The sequence below is a fragment of the Arachis stenosperma genome, chromosome 2, assembly GCF_014773155.1.
Source record: "Arachis stenosperma cultivar V10309 chromosome 2, arast.V10309.gnm1.PFL2, whole genome shotgun sequence".
Lineage (NCBI taxonomy): Eukaryota > Viridiplantae > Streptophyta > Magnoliopsida > Fabales > Fabaceae > Arachis > Arachis stenosperma.
In genome coordinates this window covers 5050120-5069364 of record NC_080378.1, presented here as the reverse complement: position 1 = coordinate 5069364, position 19245 = coordinate 5050120, and the positions used below count along the sequence as shown (strand labels likewise).

The 19245-nt window shown below is 29.5% G+C and overlaps 2 protein-coding genes across 10 annotated transcripts; one reads left to right on the top strand and one right to left on the bottom strand.

Annotated features, from left to right (window-relative positions):
* The first annotated feature begins 4389 nt into the window (after positions 1 to 4389).
* Positions 4390 to 10661, top strand: LOC130961459 (putative pentatricopeptide repeat-containing protein At5g37570). Of its 9 annotated transcripts, XR_009079557.1 has the most exons (8): positions 4583 to 4681; positions 4829 to 4888; positions 5658 to 5759; positions 6320 to 8126; positions 8529 to 8631; positions 8954 to 9168; positions 9420 to 9482; positions 9587 to 10657. XR_009079557.1 is itself a non-coding variant. In XM_057887363.1 (3 exons), exons 1-3 carry the CDS (start codon positions 4397 to 4399, stop codon positions 8011 to 8013), a joined length of 1893 nt encoding a protein of 630 aa, XP_057743346.1. In that variant the 5' UTR covers positions 4390 to 4396; the 3' UTR covers positions 8014 to 8436. The 9 variants fall into 9 exon arrangements, 2 of the variants coding, with proteins under 2 accessions (XP_057743346.1, XP_057743345.1); XR_009079554.1 differs by lacking the exons at positions 4829 to 4888; positions 5658 to 5759 and having other exon boundaries at positions 4390 to 4681; positions 6320 to 7850; positions 7959 to 8126; positions 9587 to 10661; XR_009079553.1 differs by lacking the exons at positions 4829 to 4888; positions 5658 to 5759 and having other exon boundaries at positions 4390 to 4681; positions 6320 to 7862; positions 7959 to 8126; positions 9587 to 10661.
* LOC130962422 (pentatricopeptide repeat-containing protein At2g33760-like) lies at positions 9463 to 19241 on the bottom strand. Its single transcript, XM_057888641.1, has 3 exons — positions 18909 to 19241; positions 9950 to 10327; positions 9463 to 9702 (listed from the first exon to the last, which is right to left on the bottom strand). Exons 1-3 carry the CDS (start codon positions 19239 to 19241, stop codon positions 9463 to 9465), a joined length of 951 nt encoding a protein of 316 aa, XP_057744624.1.
* Positions 19242 to 19245: the final 4 nt, after the last annotated feature.

Here is a 19245-nt window from a genome sequence, read left to right as displayed (position 1 = left end):
AGAACTCAAATCCGCGACGAATTAATCTTTAACTTATGAGATTGAAGAATACTGTAGATAACAAAAAAAAATAATAATAATAACTAAAGTATACACTATTTAAATAATAAGTCAAAATTGGAAATAAAATCTTATCAATATTATTTTTAAAATTGTTGCTTCAATAAACTAAATATTGAGGGTTTAATGTAATAAATCCGTCCAAAAACGTTTATGCAAGAATACAAACGTTTTTTTTTTTTTAATTATTCACCATAAAACCCTAAAACCGTTTTATGGTTCAAAGCCTTTACATATTACATTATTATTATTCATGACAAATTTACATTCCTCAAAACGGATTAATTAATTATTAATTAATCATACATGTATATAAATAAACCCATATACATAAACTTTTTCATTTTCAAGTTCACTAATCCATTCCAACATTTCCCCTAAAAAATGATACTTGGAATGAAGCACATTTTCTTTTTGCTACAATTATTTTTTATTTCAATTAGGGAAGAAGCATTTTCATTTCAAGAGGGTCATCATCATGATCATGATGGAGAGAAATTCAAATTTCCAATTCCAATTCCTATAACAACCGTTGAAGTAACAAATCTTTTGCAAAATGGATTGAGCTTCACAATTCATTGTAAATCAAGAGATGATGATCTTGGTGTTCATGTAGTTGAAAGCAATGGCCAATACCATTGGAAATTCCATAGCAACTATCTTGGGACAACATTGTTCTTTTGTGGGATAACATGGAACAATGGATCAATAGTCTATGATCTTTATAGATACAATAGGGATTATAGAAGATGTTCAACTCATTGTGATTGGATTGTAACAAATGAATTTCTTATTGGTTTTACACAAAAACCTAGACAACAAGATATTACCATATCATGGTTTAATAATAACATAGACATAGTTAATTTCGTCCGAAAATAACTGTCGGTTTTTTATGGTTTAAAAATACGATAGTTTTTTTCGGACGAAAAATATGCTGTTGAAGCTTCTTAAATTTGTTTTACTTGAATATGATGATTTTGATTGCATGGTTTTTGACATGATCATGAACTATCCAATGTAATTATGCTACTTATAGTTTTAGCTTAGTTTTGAAGGAAAATAAAGGGTTATGCATTATTCTTAATTATCTTCATCACTTTCTTATTATTAACATGAAACTTTTAAGCTAAGGGAGTTTGGATATTTTTCACTTGTTGATACCATTAAGTTTGATTAGAAATTGTTGTATAAGCAATATATCATCACTTGAATAAGCAATTAGCTAATCCAGTGTTATGCTAATATAAATCAGAAGTGATAGATACTTTAAATGATAACATCTTCATATAAAAATTATTAGATATTTCAGTCAAATATATTTAATAAAACTTGTCAATTTATATTCACATAATGTGATTTTCATGTATCCACTCTCAGAAGTAATATTTTGTAAAGTTGTTCAAAAATAATAAACGTATCTAGTTTTCTTGACTTCTAAATTACAAGGTTTGAATTTTTCTTATGAGAATTAGTTTGATGGACACCTTGCAAGTGCTCTTCCATAATGTTGTATTTGGTTATTGTTCATGTCCATTAGGAGATAAAAGTAAAATAGGTTTATATTGACAAATATTTATACAGTAAACAAACCTAGTTGCATTCTTAGTGGGTTGATTTTGTACAAAATTTACTTATATTTCTTTAATATTTAACAAAAAAAGACCCCCCCCCCCCCCTCTTTTATAGAATTTTTCGCAATTAAGGCTTGACACAAATGGTAAATTTGTTGGCCTCCATCAAGTTACACCCGGTTCGAAATATCGGTTTAATTCATGGAGTGGAATATAGGTATCCATATAATGGCGAATTCTTCAGTATAGATACGGGGACAAATTTACACATGTAGATTTGTGCTGTTTGAATTTTAGAGTGATAAGTGTTTATTGAATGGGTAAAGTAAATGGGACAAATTCTGCAGCTGCTTCAGTTGCAGGAGTACTGTACAGTTGCACCAGTGGTTATAAGAAAAAAGGGGGTGTTACTTTTTGAGATTAATAAAAAAGTTATTAGACTAATTAGAAATAGTACAATTAGGAAGTAATTGGGCCTATTCACTTTATATTGTGTTGAGTATTTTATTGGCCTATAAAAAGAAGAATAATTTAAAACAGTTTGAACAATATTTCTTAGACCTTTTGGATAAAAATCAAAACATATATATAATGATTAATCATATCAAATAAAAAAATTAAATAAAAATAAATTAATATAGAATAATTAATTATCCTAATAGATTATAATTTTTCACAACATGAAAGAATAATAAGATTATATTATTATATATTTATTTAAAAAATATCAAAAATAATATGTTATAATGATTAATTTTAACAAATTGCATATCTTAGCTGAATATATTAATAATAATTTGTTATAGTATGTATTTGAAATTTCTGATAATATATATATAAATGAGAGAATATGTAAAAAACATTGCATAAGAATTAGTCAGGGCAGGAAATAATTACTCATAAATACTTATATTGTTAACGTCTTTTCTTAATTAGGGATATAAGTAAATTTTTATAAATTTTTATTTTCATTGTAGCATATCATTTTCGATTTTTTTCAAATAAATATTAATAATATACCTTATTATTCTTTCACGTTATGAGTGAAGTTGCGAGCGAATTATAATCTATCAGGATAATTAATTATTTTATATTAATTTATTTTTGTTTAGTTTTTTTATTTGATATGATTAGTCATTATATATGTGTTTTGATTTTTATCTTATAAAAGGCCTAAGAGATATTGTTCAAGTTGTTTTAAATTATTCTTCTTTTTATAGGCCTAATAAAATACCCAGCACAATATAAAGTGAATAGGTCCAATTGCTTTCTAATTGCAGTACTTCTAATTAGTCTAATAACTTTTCTATTAATCTCAAAAAGTAAAACCCCCTTTTTTCTGATAATCACTGGTGTAAGTGCTCCTGCAACTGAAGCAGCCACAGAATTTGTCCTATTTACTTTATCCATTCAATAGACACTTGTCACTCTATAATTCAAACAGCACAAATCTATATGTGTAGATTTATCCTCTGTCTATACCGAAAAATTCGCCTTCATATAATTGTATGTGTGGGAAGGTGAGTGTGTGAGTTTGTGATGTAATATTTAGGATTGCATATTATCTAATTCTTCCAATTTGATCAATGGAGCCTCACCTATAATTATATTCGTGCTCTCCTTAAGCTTCCCCATCAAATTCTTCACCTGAGAGTTTGACTCAAATAAATCACATGAAGAATTCTATTGCAATCATAGAACGAAAACTATATAAGGCGTCTAATAACATTCATTGCCTTATGATTGGGGACCTATATATTTATTCAAAGGCAGCCAAAGCACATAATGTAAATTATATTTGTTGCTGTAATTCATCCCTGATTGATTTTGTTACTGAAAGTTGAATGTGTTGTTACAATTTGTTTTTAATTATTATTGAATAATTTGTTGTCTTATTGAAATAATCACTTGACTTCAATTTATTTATTGCTAAATGAATTTGTTTTCGATTGAACGTTAAGTTTGTTGCAGTAATAATCACTCACTTAAATTTGTTTCAATTTATTATCACGACTGAAGTTATTGTTGTCTTGGTGAAATAATCACTTAGCTAAATTTTATGTTGATGTCTGTAAATTATTTTTTGAGTTAAATTTTTTGTTACTGATAATAATTATTGTAGTTGAATGTGTCATTGAAAATAGGGTTCATGTTCTTTGCAACTCAGAATAAAATTATTCAATTAAATTGTTGTTTCCATGCTTTCTTTTTGTATTATTATAAATTATTTTTGGTATTGATTTGTGAAAAATACACAAATATAAATATAGATGCAAATTAAAATAAAGAAAATGTCGGTCAAGTTTTAAATTTGTCCTAGAAAGATATAGATGTCAATTTTCAGATTATTTTTTGAATTTGATTGACTGATTGTGTTGTCTTTTGCCTTCTCTTGTTGATTTAAATTTAAAAAATATTTTGTATTAGTAATTAGTTTATTATTTTTTTTGCATCATTAACTATGTGATTGTTATTAATATCTTTGTGAAGATATCATTTTAAGTTTTAACTTTTGATCAATGTCTGAAAATCAGACCGGACCGACCGGTCGAACCAGTCAAACCACGAACTGGAGGTATTGATGGTCTGGTCAGGTATGAAAAACTGCTTAAACCAAAATCGGTAAAAATTGCTGAACCGGTCGAGAACCAGCTGGTTGGATCGGACCGGGAACTGGCCGGTTCGAAGGAAATGGCGTCGTTTGCAACTTTGGCCTACTGATTGCTGAACTGAACCACTTCACTTCTCCCTCCTCTCAGCCTATGTTCTGCTTGCCCGAACCATTCACTCTCCCTTATCCAACCCTAGCTACTCTTTTCGACCCACTGCCGCCTTTCCGTTGGGCCACTGCCGCGTCCGTCCGTCGAGCTGGGCCGCTGTCCGTCCGTGTAGCCACTGCCCCCAAATCTCCAACCCCCCTGCTCTCTTCTTCCGCGAGCTCGCCCCATCCCCTACTCTTTGCATCTTCTCGCCATCGGCTTCATCTTCTTGCCGTCGTCTGGTCGGCGTCGTCCATCAATCAAGGTCTGTCGGCGCCGTCTTCGAAGGTCAGTGAATGTCTTGCTCGCTTGTTCTTCAGTTGTTCAGTTGTTCTTCATTTTTTTTTCTTATTTTTTAATGCTCTGTTTTTGTGATTAGCTCTGATTTTGTTGTTGCGATTTTATTGATTAATGAATGTTTTGTGATTAGCTCAGGTTCTTTACTGATGTGATTAAACACCATGGCAGTTAGATTACCTCCAGAAACGGTGCCAAGTATTGGGAATCCGCCATATTATTTTTTATTAAGAATTGGCTTTGTTTGCATCTGCTATAGTTGGCTTAGTTAGTTAGCACACTCTGCCAAGAATTTTGCTGCGTATATCCGAGTTCAAGCACCTTTGGTTACTTTGTGCAACTTGAGTTACGATATGCTGTTGTATTAGTCGGGTTCTCTGTCATTGTGCATATGTCGCTGAAATTTGCAACCTCCATTGATGCACCATTTTGCCTTTGGGGCACAGTCAAAGATTAGCAACTGTCCGTGCATTTTGTTGGAGAGTGCTATTCTTTGGGGGGCATGATGTTATTTTTTTCTTTTGGGGGACAATTTTGTTGGAAACCAAAACTTTGGGTAGCAAAAATGCTGGTTTTCTCAAAATATTAATTGTATTGTATGTGTTTATTATTATTTGATCAATTCGACATATATTTGACAGAGTTTGAACTACTTTTGCTGTTTTGGCTTCTCTTTTTCGACTTAGTTCTTTTTGCTTGTCTTCTAATTTCGTTGTGTTTAATATGATGTTGAATGCCTCTTTTCTGGTTGCATGATTATCTCCTTTGCTTTCATTCTGTGAACTTTCTTTGATATTACTTATTACCAATTCGTTTTGGCCTTGACCAATTGCATGCACAGCTAATTGTATTTGGTATTATTTAAGAGGAGATTGTTGTTTTTGGCACCCGTATTACTAAAAGAATTTTAAAAACAATCGTGTATGTGGAGCTGAAAGTGAGTGACATATTGTTTTCATGTTTATAGTAGCATGCTTGTCCAAGATCCTACCAAAGGTACCAATGTGGATGATATTTTTTATCAAGCGAGACAGTCAACTGTTGATCCACCTTCTGAAAATACATCAAGGTCAAAGAGTTTGATTCAAAAAGTTCTAGATAATTGAATATTTGTTATTAGTTTAGTTAATTCAATGATTTTTTTTTTTTACTATCTTAATGAGTTCAATAGTGATGTAATGACTAATAAATGATAAATTATTAATAATTATGAAATCAAAAGTTATATTAGATTTTGGTTGATGTATTACTTTATATTTGGAAGACATTTTAAAATTTATATTAGATTATAATTATGTTTCAGAGTATTTATTCATAATTTATTTATTATTTTATTATAAAATAATTTTTTCGGTTAGACCACAGTTGAATCGGTTAGACTAATGAACCAGTAAATTAGTGACCAAAACGGTTTGATGACTGGTCCGACTTTTAGAACCTTTTGATGTTAATTTTATTTTTATAATTTTATATTTTATTTAATTATGACTGGGTGAATCAGTGACCCATCGGTTGACCGGTAATCCAATCGTACGACTGAGTCAATTACCGATCCGGTTTTGATAACTATGTATTGAAGCACCATATTGCCACTTTCTTATCGTCATTTCAATCTTTTTTGGAGTGTAGATTTATCAAGAATGTATCAAAGTGAATGACTTAAGCAGAGAAACCACGGAGAGCAAAAAGCAGCTCTTTCCAATGAATTCAATATTTCAACACTCTTCTCCGCCACGTTCAACTGCCACCATTACCACCCTTCTCAAGGCCTGCAAGACCATTCATCACCTCTACCAAGTCCACGCCTCCATCATCCAACGAGGCCTAGAGCAAGATCACCTTATCATCTCCCGCTTCATTTCCATTTCCGCCTCCTTTGCCGCCACTGCTTCATATTACACCGCCGTCTTTGACTGCGTCCTTAGCCCTTCTCCTTTCCTATGGAACTCCCTCATCGGAGCCCACACCAAAGGAAGTTATTTTTTTGACACCCTCTCTACTTTTATTCGCATGAAAGCACATGGGTCTCTTCCCGATAGGTACACTTACTCTTCTGTGATTAAGGCCTGTTCAAGCATGTCTAGGTCCTGGGAAGGAAAATTGCTCCATGGCTCGGCATTGAGGTGTGGGGTTGAAGGTAATATGTTTGTTGGAACCTGTTTGGTCGATATGTATGGGAAATGTGGAAAGATTGGTGACGCTCGCAAGGTGTTTGATGGAATGTGTGAGAAGAATGTAGTTTCATGGACGGCTATAGTGGTTGGCTATGTGAAGGATGGGGATATGGTGGAGGCAAAGAGGCTGTTTGATGAAATGCCTCAGAGGAATGTGACATCATGGAATGTGATGATATGGGGTTTTGTGAAGGTGGGGGATTTGGGCAATGCTAGGGTAGTGTTTGATGCTATGCCAAAAAAGAGTGTTGTTTCTTTCACGATCATGATTGATGGCTATGCAAAGGCTGGTGACATGGCTACCTCAAGGTTCTTGTTCGACCAAGCTCCGGAAAAGGATATTGTTGCATGGTCTACTTTGATATCAGGGTATGTACAGAATGGTCAACCTAACAGGGCCTTGAGAGTATTTCTTGAGATGGAGTCAATGAACGTGAAACCTGATGAATTCATATTGGTTAGCTTGATGTCGGCTTCTTCTCAGTTGGGTAATTTAGAACTGGCTCGATGGGTTGATTCTTATGTAAACAAGAGCTCTATTGATATGAAACAGGACCACGTGATTGCAGCGCTTCTGGATATGAATGCTAAATGTGGAAACATGGAAAGGGCATTAAAATTATTTGAAGAAATGCCTAACCGTGATCTAGTCTCATATTGTTCGATGATACAAGGGTTGTCAATTCATGGATTCGAGGAAGATGCACTGAAGTTCTTTAACAGGATGGTGACGGATGGGCTAACTCCGGATGAGGTGGCCTTCAAAATCATTCTAACAGCTTGTAGTCATGCGGGACTTGTTGATGAGGGCTGGAACTACTTTCGCTCTATGAAGGAAAAGTACTGTGTTAGTCCTTCACCTGATCACTATGCATGTATGGTTGACCTTCTAAGTCGATCAGGGCATTTACGGGATGCCTATGAGCTTATAAAAGTAATGCCGGTGGAATCTCATGCTGCTGCCTGGGGTGCACTTCTTGGGGCATGTAAAGCATACGGTGATTCAGAGTTAGGAGAGATTGCTGCTAATCAACTTTTTGAGATTGAACCTCAAAATGCTGCTAACTATGTGCTGTTGTCTAACATCTATGCAGCAGCGGATCGATGGATAGATGTTTCCCTTGTAAGAACGAAGATGAGGAACAGTAGGGTGCGAAAGGTACCTGGTTGCAGTCAGTTTAATCCAGACTTGGGCTCTTTGGCCTTTTAAGCTTCCAAAATTGCATATATGAAGCTGTAAATTTGAAAATTCTGTGCGGAAGGTACCTGGTTGCAGTCATTTAATCCAGACTTGGGCTCTTTGGCCTTTTAAGCTTCCAAAATTGCATGTATGAGGCTGTCAATGAGAAAATTTTTGTTGCATAAGAGGTGGTGCAATTTTTTGCAGTTGATATGGGAGCTTAGTGGTTGCTCCATTGTTGTTAAATTGAAATAGCATTGACAGGATTGATTTACATGAATAATTATTTATTAAAATATTTAATAAAAAGAGATGATTATTCATGTAAAATGATAATCAAGATCTCAACATGTATTACTTTAAATAATTTAGTCAAATATATTAATTTATTTAATTAGTTTTTACTATTTTTTCACACACACTTTCGTGTGATAGTTAATGTGTATTATGAATTAACACAAAGCACAAACTTTTGCATATATAGCTAAGCTGCTAAACATCGTAGACCAAGAATAAGTTCTGATAAAGGTCATGGCTGATCCAACCTCACCTGCTCCTCAAAAGGGTCAATCCTCATCTTCTGATCAGTGAGTTTATCTCTCTCAATACTACTGTTATTATTAATTCAATGTGATAAGAAAGTCTAGTTATGTGTTTCTAGTGCTAGCTTTATTCATAAAATAGGAAATGGACTTCTGATAGCAATAATTCTTTGATCTAGCTGTGAAATGTTGTGTTTATAATAGGTATCTAGAAATCAAGATAATAAAGAGGAGAATTGACATGCATAATATATGTTACAGTTGTGATTTGAAGTGAGGAACTTGAACTTGTAATCTATTGTTTTGATATGTAGTTGATTGGTTCAAGAAAAGTGAAAAGAAAGATTGTTTTTCTGTGTTTTTTCAGGTGGATCTTGAAAGAGTTGTAAGGGACACTCATGGTTATATAGGAGCAGACCTTGAATAAGAGATTTTATTCTGCAGTGTATAAGAGAGAAGATGGATGTGATTGACTTGGAGGATGAATTGAGTGATATTGAGATTTTGAATTCTATGGTTGTCACCAATGAGCACTTCCAAACTGCTTTGACTTCTTCAAACCCATCTGTGTTGTGTGCAAAAGTGAGTTCCCTTGCTGAATTCTCAACCTGAATGATTCTAAGCATGATTAATCTTTTTTTATTGCATAAACTTTGGAAAAGAAAGACACTACTCTTGCAAATATATACAATGCATATTAATGTCTTATCCTTTGTATTTCCTTGTATTTATTAAGTTCTGTTATTATTTCAGTTACAAAATTGAATGAAAATGTTCTGTTATTATTATGTTGACCTTTAATGTGGCAATTGTTTACATGAACCATGATGGAGGTTCCAAATGTTTCCTATGATGATATTGGAGGTCTGGAGAATGTTAAAAGGGAGCTTCAAGAGGTGCAACAATTTGAAACTTTGATTTCATATTACGAATCTTAAATGTGTTGTATATTAGGTATGTTTTCACTAATAAACTATCCTTTTCCTCCATGTGGTCAAAGATTTTCCTGCAAGAATCTATGTCCCTAAATTCAGCATACAAGTCAACCAGAGTTCTGCCAACCACCATATCAACGTCGGCACCAAACTTAAACACCAGCCCATGAACTTCCCTAACCTAGTCCAACAACGAATAACACTTGAACAAGCCAATAAAAGTACTGTGATCAGGTCTTAAGAAATGAACCTCCTCATTTCACTAAACAACCTCTTCACCACACCAAATTTACCAACTTGAGCAAATCCAGAAACCATTACATTCCAAGCAACAAGGTCCCTCTCCAACAATTCATGAAAGACACAACAAGCAACACATATACATATTAAGAGAGCTCCCAGCAAACTTGTCCCTCTCAAGGCCACACCGAACCAACACCATGAAGCTGCAAACCAACATCCCTCAAACCAGGATCAGCACAAGCACGGAGCAGTGCAGATAACGTGTACTCATTGGGACTCTCACCAACCTCACGCATGTGATTGAACATGTCAAAGGCTTTTGGGAGATACCCATTTCTAAGATTTGCAGAAATTAAGGTTGTCCAAGTGATAACGTTCTTGTGGGGCATTTGGTCGAACAGGTGGTGGGTATAGCTGAATTGGCCACATTTGGAATAAAGGCTCAAAAGGTTATTTGCCAAATGCGTCTGCGAGATGCATTGGGTGACTAAAAGCTTTGCATGAATTTGTTTGCACTCTGCGAGCGTTGTGGGGTTTGAAGACTTCGCCAATGACAACAAAAACTGGTGAAGATGTTTAACTCATTGTGATTGGATTGTAACAAATTAAGTTCTTATTGGTTTTACACAAAAACCTAGAGAACAAGATATTACCATATCATGGTTTAATAATAACATAGACACAGTTAATTTCGTCCAAAAATAACTGTCATTTTTTATGTATCTAGTCACGAATGGAATAGATATATATATAAAAATACGATAGTTTTTTTTGGATGGAAAATATGTTGTTGAAGCTTCTTAAATTTATTTTACTTGAATATGATGGTTTTGATTCCATGATTTTTTGACATGATCATGAACTATCCAATGTATATGCTACTTATAGTCTTAGCTTAGTTTTGAAGGGAAAGAAAGGATTATGCATTGTTCTTAATTTTCTTCGTCATTTTCTTATTATTAACATGAAACTTTTAAGCTAAGAGAGTTTGGATCATTTTTCACTCTTTTTTCTCGCACTCTCCTTCGCCACTAGAGAATAAAATCACTTGTTGATACCCTTTGATTAAAAATTGTTGTATAAGCAATATCATCACTTGAAAAAGCAATTAGCTAATCCAGTGTTATGCTAATATAAATTAGAAACAATAAACTTATCTAGTTCTCTTGACTTCTAAATTACAAGGTGTGAATTTTTCTTATGAGAATTAGTTTGGTAGACACCTTGCAGTTACTCTTCCATAATGTATTTGGTTGTTGTTTATGTCCATTAAAAAATAAAAGTAAATTTTTTTTTTGCCCAACTACACACACCCACTTTACTCACACATCCATTAGATATTCTCTTTTTCATCGAGAGAGATTCGAACCTATGTGATACTTTTAGGAAGCAAATTAGTTTATAATGACAAATATTTATACAGTAAACAAATCCAATTGCATTCTTAGTGGGTTGATTTGGTGCAAAATTCACCTATGTATCTCTATTATTTCTTTGGTGCAAAAAAGAAGGAGGAAATTTGTTGAGACCTCCAATCCCGGTGCTTTCTACATTGATAATGGCAATAAGCTGTTTACTTGGTCTTAAGCACCAATTAACTGGAATAGACTCCTCTGCTTTAAGCTTTGCGACTGAATGAGCCAGGAAGTTTTTCTCTCTTGGGATCCGGATGAAGCCATATTTTTGTTATACCAAATTCATCTTTCATAATTCATATGGATACTGTTAGTTCTTTATTTGATGGGTACTTTTGTTAATATTTATAAAGTTCATAAGTACAAATGATTGTTTTTCTATAAAAATTCTATAATTGTGTGTGTATGTGTGAAGAGGTGAGTGTGTGAGATTGTGATATAATATTTAAAATTAAGTATTATCTAATTCATTTGAAAGAAAAAAAATTCTTACTTTTGTGGGGTATAAAATTTTTTCTTTAAATGTATCCAAAACACTGATATTTTAGTAATTTTAATTGTTAATTTTATTAATTATATTATATATATTTTTTATAATTAAAATTAATAATTAAAATTATTAAAATATCGGTATACTTGTCTACCTGATACACTTAAAATTCTTCCAATTATATTAGTCTTGTTTTATGACATCTTTCTTTTTTTTTTCCTTCTTAATTTTTCTATGGAAGATTTATAAAAATAATAAATGCTGTTTATTTCTGTGTATGTTATCTAAATCCCCTTCATTGAAGAAATTAAATAATGCTCATCTTATAAAATATGAATTAATTTTGATGCATTGTTAAACCCGTTTTACACGTGTATTTAATCACATAAAATTACATTAACAAAAATAATTATCTTTTACATTGATTGCGTGAATGATCATCCAAAAAAATGGTTGTGATTGCACGACTGTATAAAATCTATTGCACTATCCGTGCATAAAAATTAAACTCATAAAATATATGCTAATCTAGCCCAACTATCACTTTTCAAAGGTTATTTATCAGTTATCACACCTACCTCATATAATTTTTATTTTATTTTTTTCTTTAAGTCAAGGTTCAGATTGAATTCTAATATATTCCTCAGATGCATTTTTCATTATAAGTGACAACTAAAATGAGCTGTATGAGTGTTTCATATATGTTTTGGCAAAGAGATTCCCAAATTTTATGTACCCAAAACCTTACTAGATTTCTAGAACTAGAATTTTATGGTTTTATAAATAAATTTCAGATTTTTTTTCTATTAAAGTTAAGATGATTTTTTCTTAATTTGTAGACATATCTTAAAAGTTAATTATTCAATTCTAGAATTATTAAATATCCTTTAAAATTCGTATATTCACTTATTTGCATGCTAAAAGTCATATTTGATTATTTGTTGGTTAAAATTTGATATATTTTCAGAATGCAATATTACAGTTAAAATTTAATTCATAAGATTTAAATATCTTATTTCTTATTTTTTATATAAATAGTGTATGCAAAATCTAATAAAATATTACTATAGCTTAAAAAATATTGCATTATTGCTAATTCAATTCATTAATTTCAAGTGTTAATCACACCTTGAAACAATCAAATTAAAATTTAAATGTCACAAAAAAAATTTTAAATTTAAATAAGCATGCATGTCTTCTTTTTCCTCCACAAAGAAAATTTGCCACAATTTCAACTAGCCCTCTTAATTTTTTTGTTGTTCTTGTTATTTTTCTTCTTCATCATCATAAAGAATTTTCCCAATCTTGTGACATTGAAAGATCCTTTGGAATAATTCTCTTGGGACACAATATTAACATCATGTTCAACATCATAGACCACATGTTGGTGAATATTTTGATATTGGAGTTTGATGATCCATCATGATCGATGATGATGATGAGAATTTCATAAGGTTCCTATCAATGATTCCAATTCATATGAATCATATAATGGGCTTCCACAATCCCACATAGTAGTAGACAAAATTTCTTCTTTGTGATCATTTTATTTCGAATGCTTTTTCTTCATTTTTCTTCAATGCCTCTTCTTGTTTTTTTTCTTTCTCATTTTCTTTTCTCATCATCATATTTGATGTGTTCATCTTCTCTCTTAGACCATCTCCAGTAGGGAACTCATCCCAATTCCTGTTTATGGCCCACTCGTCATAAAAAGTAACTCCACATCAGTTTTTGCGTCATAAACAGTAAATAGGAACTCAAAGCATCTCTCTCTTCTCCATTAGGAGGAACTAACTTTAGTCCCTGTTGTAGTCCCACTTAATTAATTAATTAAAATACTTGTAATTAATATAATTAATTTTTGTTAATAATGTAATTTAAATATTTAAATTTAAAAATGATTCACTATTAAAGATATTAATATTAAATAATTAATATAAATTATTAATAATTAATATAAATATTAATAATATTTAATATTGATTATTATATAAATAATTAATATAAATTATTAATTAAATAAATAAATAATTATTTAATCTAATAAATTATTATAATTATTAATAAATTAATTATAATTTAATTACTTAATTAATTATTATTTAAATAATTAATATAAATTATTAATTAAATAAAATTATAATTACTTAATTTAATTAATTATTATAATTATTATTGAATTAATTATTATTAATTAATTAATATAACTATTTAATTAATTAATATTTTATATAACTATTTATTTTTTTACCTAACTTGCCATTTGGCAAGTATTGATTGAGCAATGGGAGTCCCCATTCAGAGGGACTCCCTTTCCTTGAAAACAGTGAGGGAACTCACTCTCTCTTCACTCCAATGCTCCAATTCCTCTTTTTCTCTGACTACATAACAACGGGGCTCCCCATTGAAGATGCTCTTATCTCTCCTTCTTCTAAATCCTTTGATTTTAATTTCTTCTTGGTCGAGATTCCTATAAAAGCCAAAAAATTCTATGCATTTTGTTAATTTATCACTCATCAAGTTATAGCCATCCATAATCATCATATAGTATATCTATACAATAGCAATATATAATGGGAATACTGATGATTATGCATAACTTTAATTTTTTTTCTAAAATATATTTTATTATATATAATTATAAAAACAAGATATATATTTTTTATTTGTTAATTCTAAAATTTGAACCGAAAATCTTAATTAAAATGTGTTTCGAGGATTATCGAAGATTAATATGATTCGAGTCTAAACGTGAGGTTCAAACTCTTTTTAATAAGAATTTTGACGTATTTTTAATGAGGTAAAGTCGTCCAAAGTGTTCGATGTTAAAATTAGAATGAATTTTAAGTAGGTTTAAGTAAATTAGAGTTAAAAAATATTTAACTGTGACATGGTTAACTCAAAATTTTAGTTTTTTTCTAAAATAAAATAATGCAATAAATGGCTGATCATAACTCTTAAGTTTGTTGAGGAAAATGTTCAAAAACTATTTATCATTATAGTAAATTAAAAAGTGAGATACAAAAAGTTTTAGAAGAAAAGGTGACATGATACAACTACAAGTAGGGTAAGTAAATGAGTTTCATGTGTGTCAATCCATATATGCATGCAGCATGCTGTTCTCTATATTTGTAACTTAAGTTCTTAGGATGCTATACATACAGAAATTAAATAATTATAAACTAGAAATAATCAAACATTGCATGTGGACTAAGGACTTGATCTTTAACTTGTTTTTTATTATTTATCTGTGGTTAAATTAATTTATTATAGGTTTTCCTAATAATCTGATTTTTTTAAAAAATTAAATCTCTATTATTGTCGCCTTATATACGTGTTAAATAATAGGTTGTGATGATCAAGTATTTGATGAGTTGTTTTTATTATTAGATTATTGAATAGTGCTTTACCTTGAACTTACATATAATTAAATTAAGTGAGGATCTATTAAAATAGGATTAAGATAGATTCTCTAAAATGGTAAAGTTGGTAAATTGATAAAGTGAAAAATTATTTATTTTGATTTAAGTTTTTTTTTGAAAAAAAAGTATAAAAAATAAATATTTATATTAAAATTAGTTTATAAATAAGTTATTTTATATTTGATTTTTTAGTCCTAAAAATACTTATTTAAAAAAAATGTGAAATTTTTTATTTTTAATTTTTCATAAACACTTAGATAATTTTTTAAAAAGTTACCATTTGATTTTGAAAATTATACCAACATTAATGCTATAATTTTTTATAAGTTAAACGTTAAAAAAAATTATTTATGGACCTATCTAAACTAAATTAAGATAGTGAGATATATATTTTATGAAAATTACAAAATCAATAATAATTAATCTTTTATATTATTATTTTACCAATTTTTTTATTTTAGAGGATCTAAATTTATTAAAGTATATATAAAAGAGTTTTGTTACATCAAGTTACTTAAAGGATTTTATTATAAAAATTCTTCAAATATAGAGGTTAAATTAAAAAAAATAAAGTGATAATTTAGCTCCTGAAAAATTTTATATCAGATAAATCCGTCTTTTAAAAATAAATTCTTAATATTTATTTCTGTTAGACACGTTAAATTCTTTTGTTAAAAAATATTTGATGCCGTTATCGGATACATTGAGTGGAATTCACAATATCAAGTTATCAACTCTAGATCCAAATCCATCTTCCTTATGTGTAGCTCAAGGACTATCGTCGAATACATTGAAATTAGTAGCTGAATTATTATTTTGTAGTTTTAAATGTCAGGCAATTTGATTAATGTCTATGTTAATTCTTTTAAATTTTAAAATTAGACATATTAGTCTTTCAAATAATTGAACTTAGACAAATTAATCTATGTTCACTAACAATGTCAAGTGTTTTTTGATAAAAGAGTAGTTACTTGACGTGTCTAACGGAAACAAATATCAAGAATCTATTTAGTATTCTTTTTTTATTATTCAAAAACAAATTTATCTAACATGAAATTACTCAAAGATTAAGTTGTCACTTTACTCAAAAAAATTAAATATAATACAATTTCAGCGAATATTAATGTAATTTGGAAAAAAGTAACAGATACAATGCTTTTTTAAATTAACTTGCAATTGTTATTAAAAGTAAAAAAAAAATTGAAAATAAAATATCTCAAATTTTAAATTATAAATTTTCAATCTAAATTATTGATATAAAAATATAATAAATAAAAAATTAAAATTTATTTAATTAAAAAAGTAAAGACTTTAAAACATTTCATACTTATAAGGAGTGTTTAAAGAAGAATTGTAATTTCCATATATGCCAAAACATAAGTTGTGGTGAGTGAGCATTAAAATCTAAGTATGAAGGTTGGGGTAAAAAATCGTGTTGTGTGGTCCAATAATAGAAGATACACATGATAGGTTATGAGTTAGGCTTCATCATGTTCCATGTTTTGTTTGTTAGCCATAGGTTTCAACTTTCATGCCAAAGGTGTATGTATTTCTATGCTGTTTTATTTTCAGTGTTTTATATAGTCCCTTTATTTAATAATTTTTTTACTGTCTTTGAGGGTGGAAAAAACAAAGCATGCAACCCCAATGCTTTCTTTTTCCTTCTTTTGTTCTTAAATTAAGGTTGTCTAGTTTTATGGGAAGAGGATTGATTGTAAATTAATTAGAGTGATGATGATTTATAAAAAGTTTCTAAATAAAAAAAGAAAAAAAACTTTCTATCACCTTTGTGTTAAAATGGATGAAATTGGAAAAAATAATAATAAAAATAATAATTTATTGAGAAAAAAGAGATTTTTAAATTTTGGAAAATGATATTAATTTTTTCTTTCTTTGATTAAAAACATTGAATTGTTTAGAGTTCAATTAGAAAATAATTATTGAAAATCAGCCTTAACCAAGTTTTTTTTAAATATCTTTAAATTACAATATCTATTCTTATATTTTTTTCCTTCCTTTTAACATCACTTTAAATACCATTATCACAACTTCATTTTTTCGGTATCAACCATATCTTAAATCTTAACCCTCCAAAAACTGAGAGGTTAAAACTTAAAAGTCGATTAGGAGCTACAAAGAATAGGTTGGCTTTGTTCCGTTTAATTGTTGATGGCAATGCCGGAGATAACTACAATTTTTTGTTTAGTGTTTATATTGTAACTCTGAACTTTTTAAATACTCTACCTTACTGTGTTGAGCTTTTTATTTAAAAAAAATTTAAAAATCATTTAAATTAAAAAAATTAACTAATATTATTAGCTAATATAAAAATTAATTCTTTAATACATTTTCTAAAAATATCTACAACTGAAAATGAAAACATGTACTAGGAATGTGACAGGAATATAAATGTAATTTGGGTATGTTTTTTTCTGCTTCTGGCATTATAATTATGGGACATATGATGATGAGTCCATTGTCGCCCACCATTTAAATAGTGACTTCCACCCACTGCTCCTAAATAGTGATCACTTTTTCCATATTGCAAAAAACACAAATTAAGCATGAAACAAATAAAAACAACTTGGTTCAATAATTATTGAAATATTTTTCTAATTAATTCTGAAAAATGTTTCTTAGACACTCATTTTTCTCTTAAATACATTATTTTAAATAAATAAATGAGAAATTTTTGAATTAATTATCCTAAATTATTATTTTCCACCTGCCTACAACATTTTTTTTAATAATAGTAGTGAAAATTGAGATATTACGTAAAATAAAAAAAATTAAATTGATTAAATACATAACATAAAATCGTAATAAGATTTAAATCATAAAATTATCTATTTTAATAAAAAAAATTTGAAATTGTTAAATTATTTAAAATCATCATAATATAAAAGGTTTTATAAGTTAACTCAAAATTCTAACTATTGTACTAATAAAGTGTCTAAATTTCTCACATTTTTTTGGTGACCAAATTTCTCACATGTATATCCAAATAGATGGGTATCACAAAATAACAATACTACTACTACTTTTTAATTTGATTTGACTTTTCAATACACCCTGAAATCTGAATTATTCTATATACATATATACCGGCCAAGGATGATAGATATAACCAAGGTGATGAACAAAATGTGCATCCCACAATGTTGTGTGAAAGAGACACTCATCATCATCATGTATATATTGATAGAATAAGCATGCTCATACCCATTGGATAGCTCTAGATAAAAGAAGAGGAAGAAGATAAGGGAGAATGCATTTTCTTTTTTTCTTTTTCTTTATTAGTTATTTTGGTAGTATCTAAATTTACTAGTAGAATTTTGATGATAATAATAATAATAATAATAATAATAATAATAATAATAATAATGTTTGATTGCAAAAAATGACACATATACTTGAATAATCATCTTAATAATAATAAGAATGGTAATAATAATAATAATGATAATAATAATAATAATAATAATGTTTGATTGCAAAAAATGACACATATACTTGAATAATCATCTTAATAATAATAAGAATGGTGAATATATCATCATACAAAGGCCTCTAAGAACAAAATTAGACTTAAAAGAAACCCTATTATATCTATTATTTATATGATTTATATAGTACAATTTTCAAAGAAAAAGTACATTAAGAATGAAGATTAACAACAAATATTCTCATATTATTTATTCTACTTAGAAATAAATCTATTGTATAAGCCAAAAAACCCATTTTTGGTTTTCTTGTGCTTACTATTATTATTATAATTATTATTATTATTTCCCTTCTTCTTCCCTCCTCTAATCACTTTTCTCTTCCCCATGATCTTGTCCAAAATTTCACTAAAGCTTGTTGACTTGAGAGAAGAAGAACCTTTGGAATCTTCAATTGAAATCTTCTTCACTTCATCATGGTGATGGTGATGATGATGATGATGACTTTCATCAAAACCGTGGCTAATTGCCTTCTTTGATCCACTAAGATGTGGCAAAACAACCGTATGCCTATCAATAATATGAGAAAGTGTTGCCAATTCAAATGAATCATATAAAGGGCTTCCACAATCCCATAATGGAGAAGCTACTACTCCTCCAATAACAACTTCTTCTTCTTCTTCAGAATTCTTCAATGCTTTGCTCATCTTA

Excerpts from the sequence above, each read along its gene's own strand:
- LOC130961459 (XM_057887362.1), top strand. The coding sequence starts at position 4,397 with ATGTTCTGCTTGCCCGAACCATTCACTCTCCCTTATCCAACCCTAGCT. Across the intron at positions 4,682-6,319 it reads TGTCGGCGCCGTCTTCGAAG|ATTTATCAAGAATGTATCAA; the intron begins GTCAGTGAATGT and ends TTTGGAGTGTAG.
- LOC130962422 (XM_057888641.1), bottom strand. The coding sequence starts at position 19,241 with ATGAGCAAAGCATTGAAGAATTCTGAAGAAGAAGAAGAAGTTGTTATT. Across the intron at positions 10,328-18,908 it reads AGATCATGGGGAAGAGAAAA|TTTTTGTTGTCATTGGCGAA; the intron begins GTGATTAGAGGA and ends CATCTTCACCAG. Across the intron at positions 9,703-9,949 it reads AGCTTCATGGTGTTGGTTCG|GTTAGGGAAGTTCATGGGCT; the intron begins GTGTGGCCTTGA and ends TTGTTGGACTAG.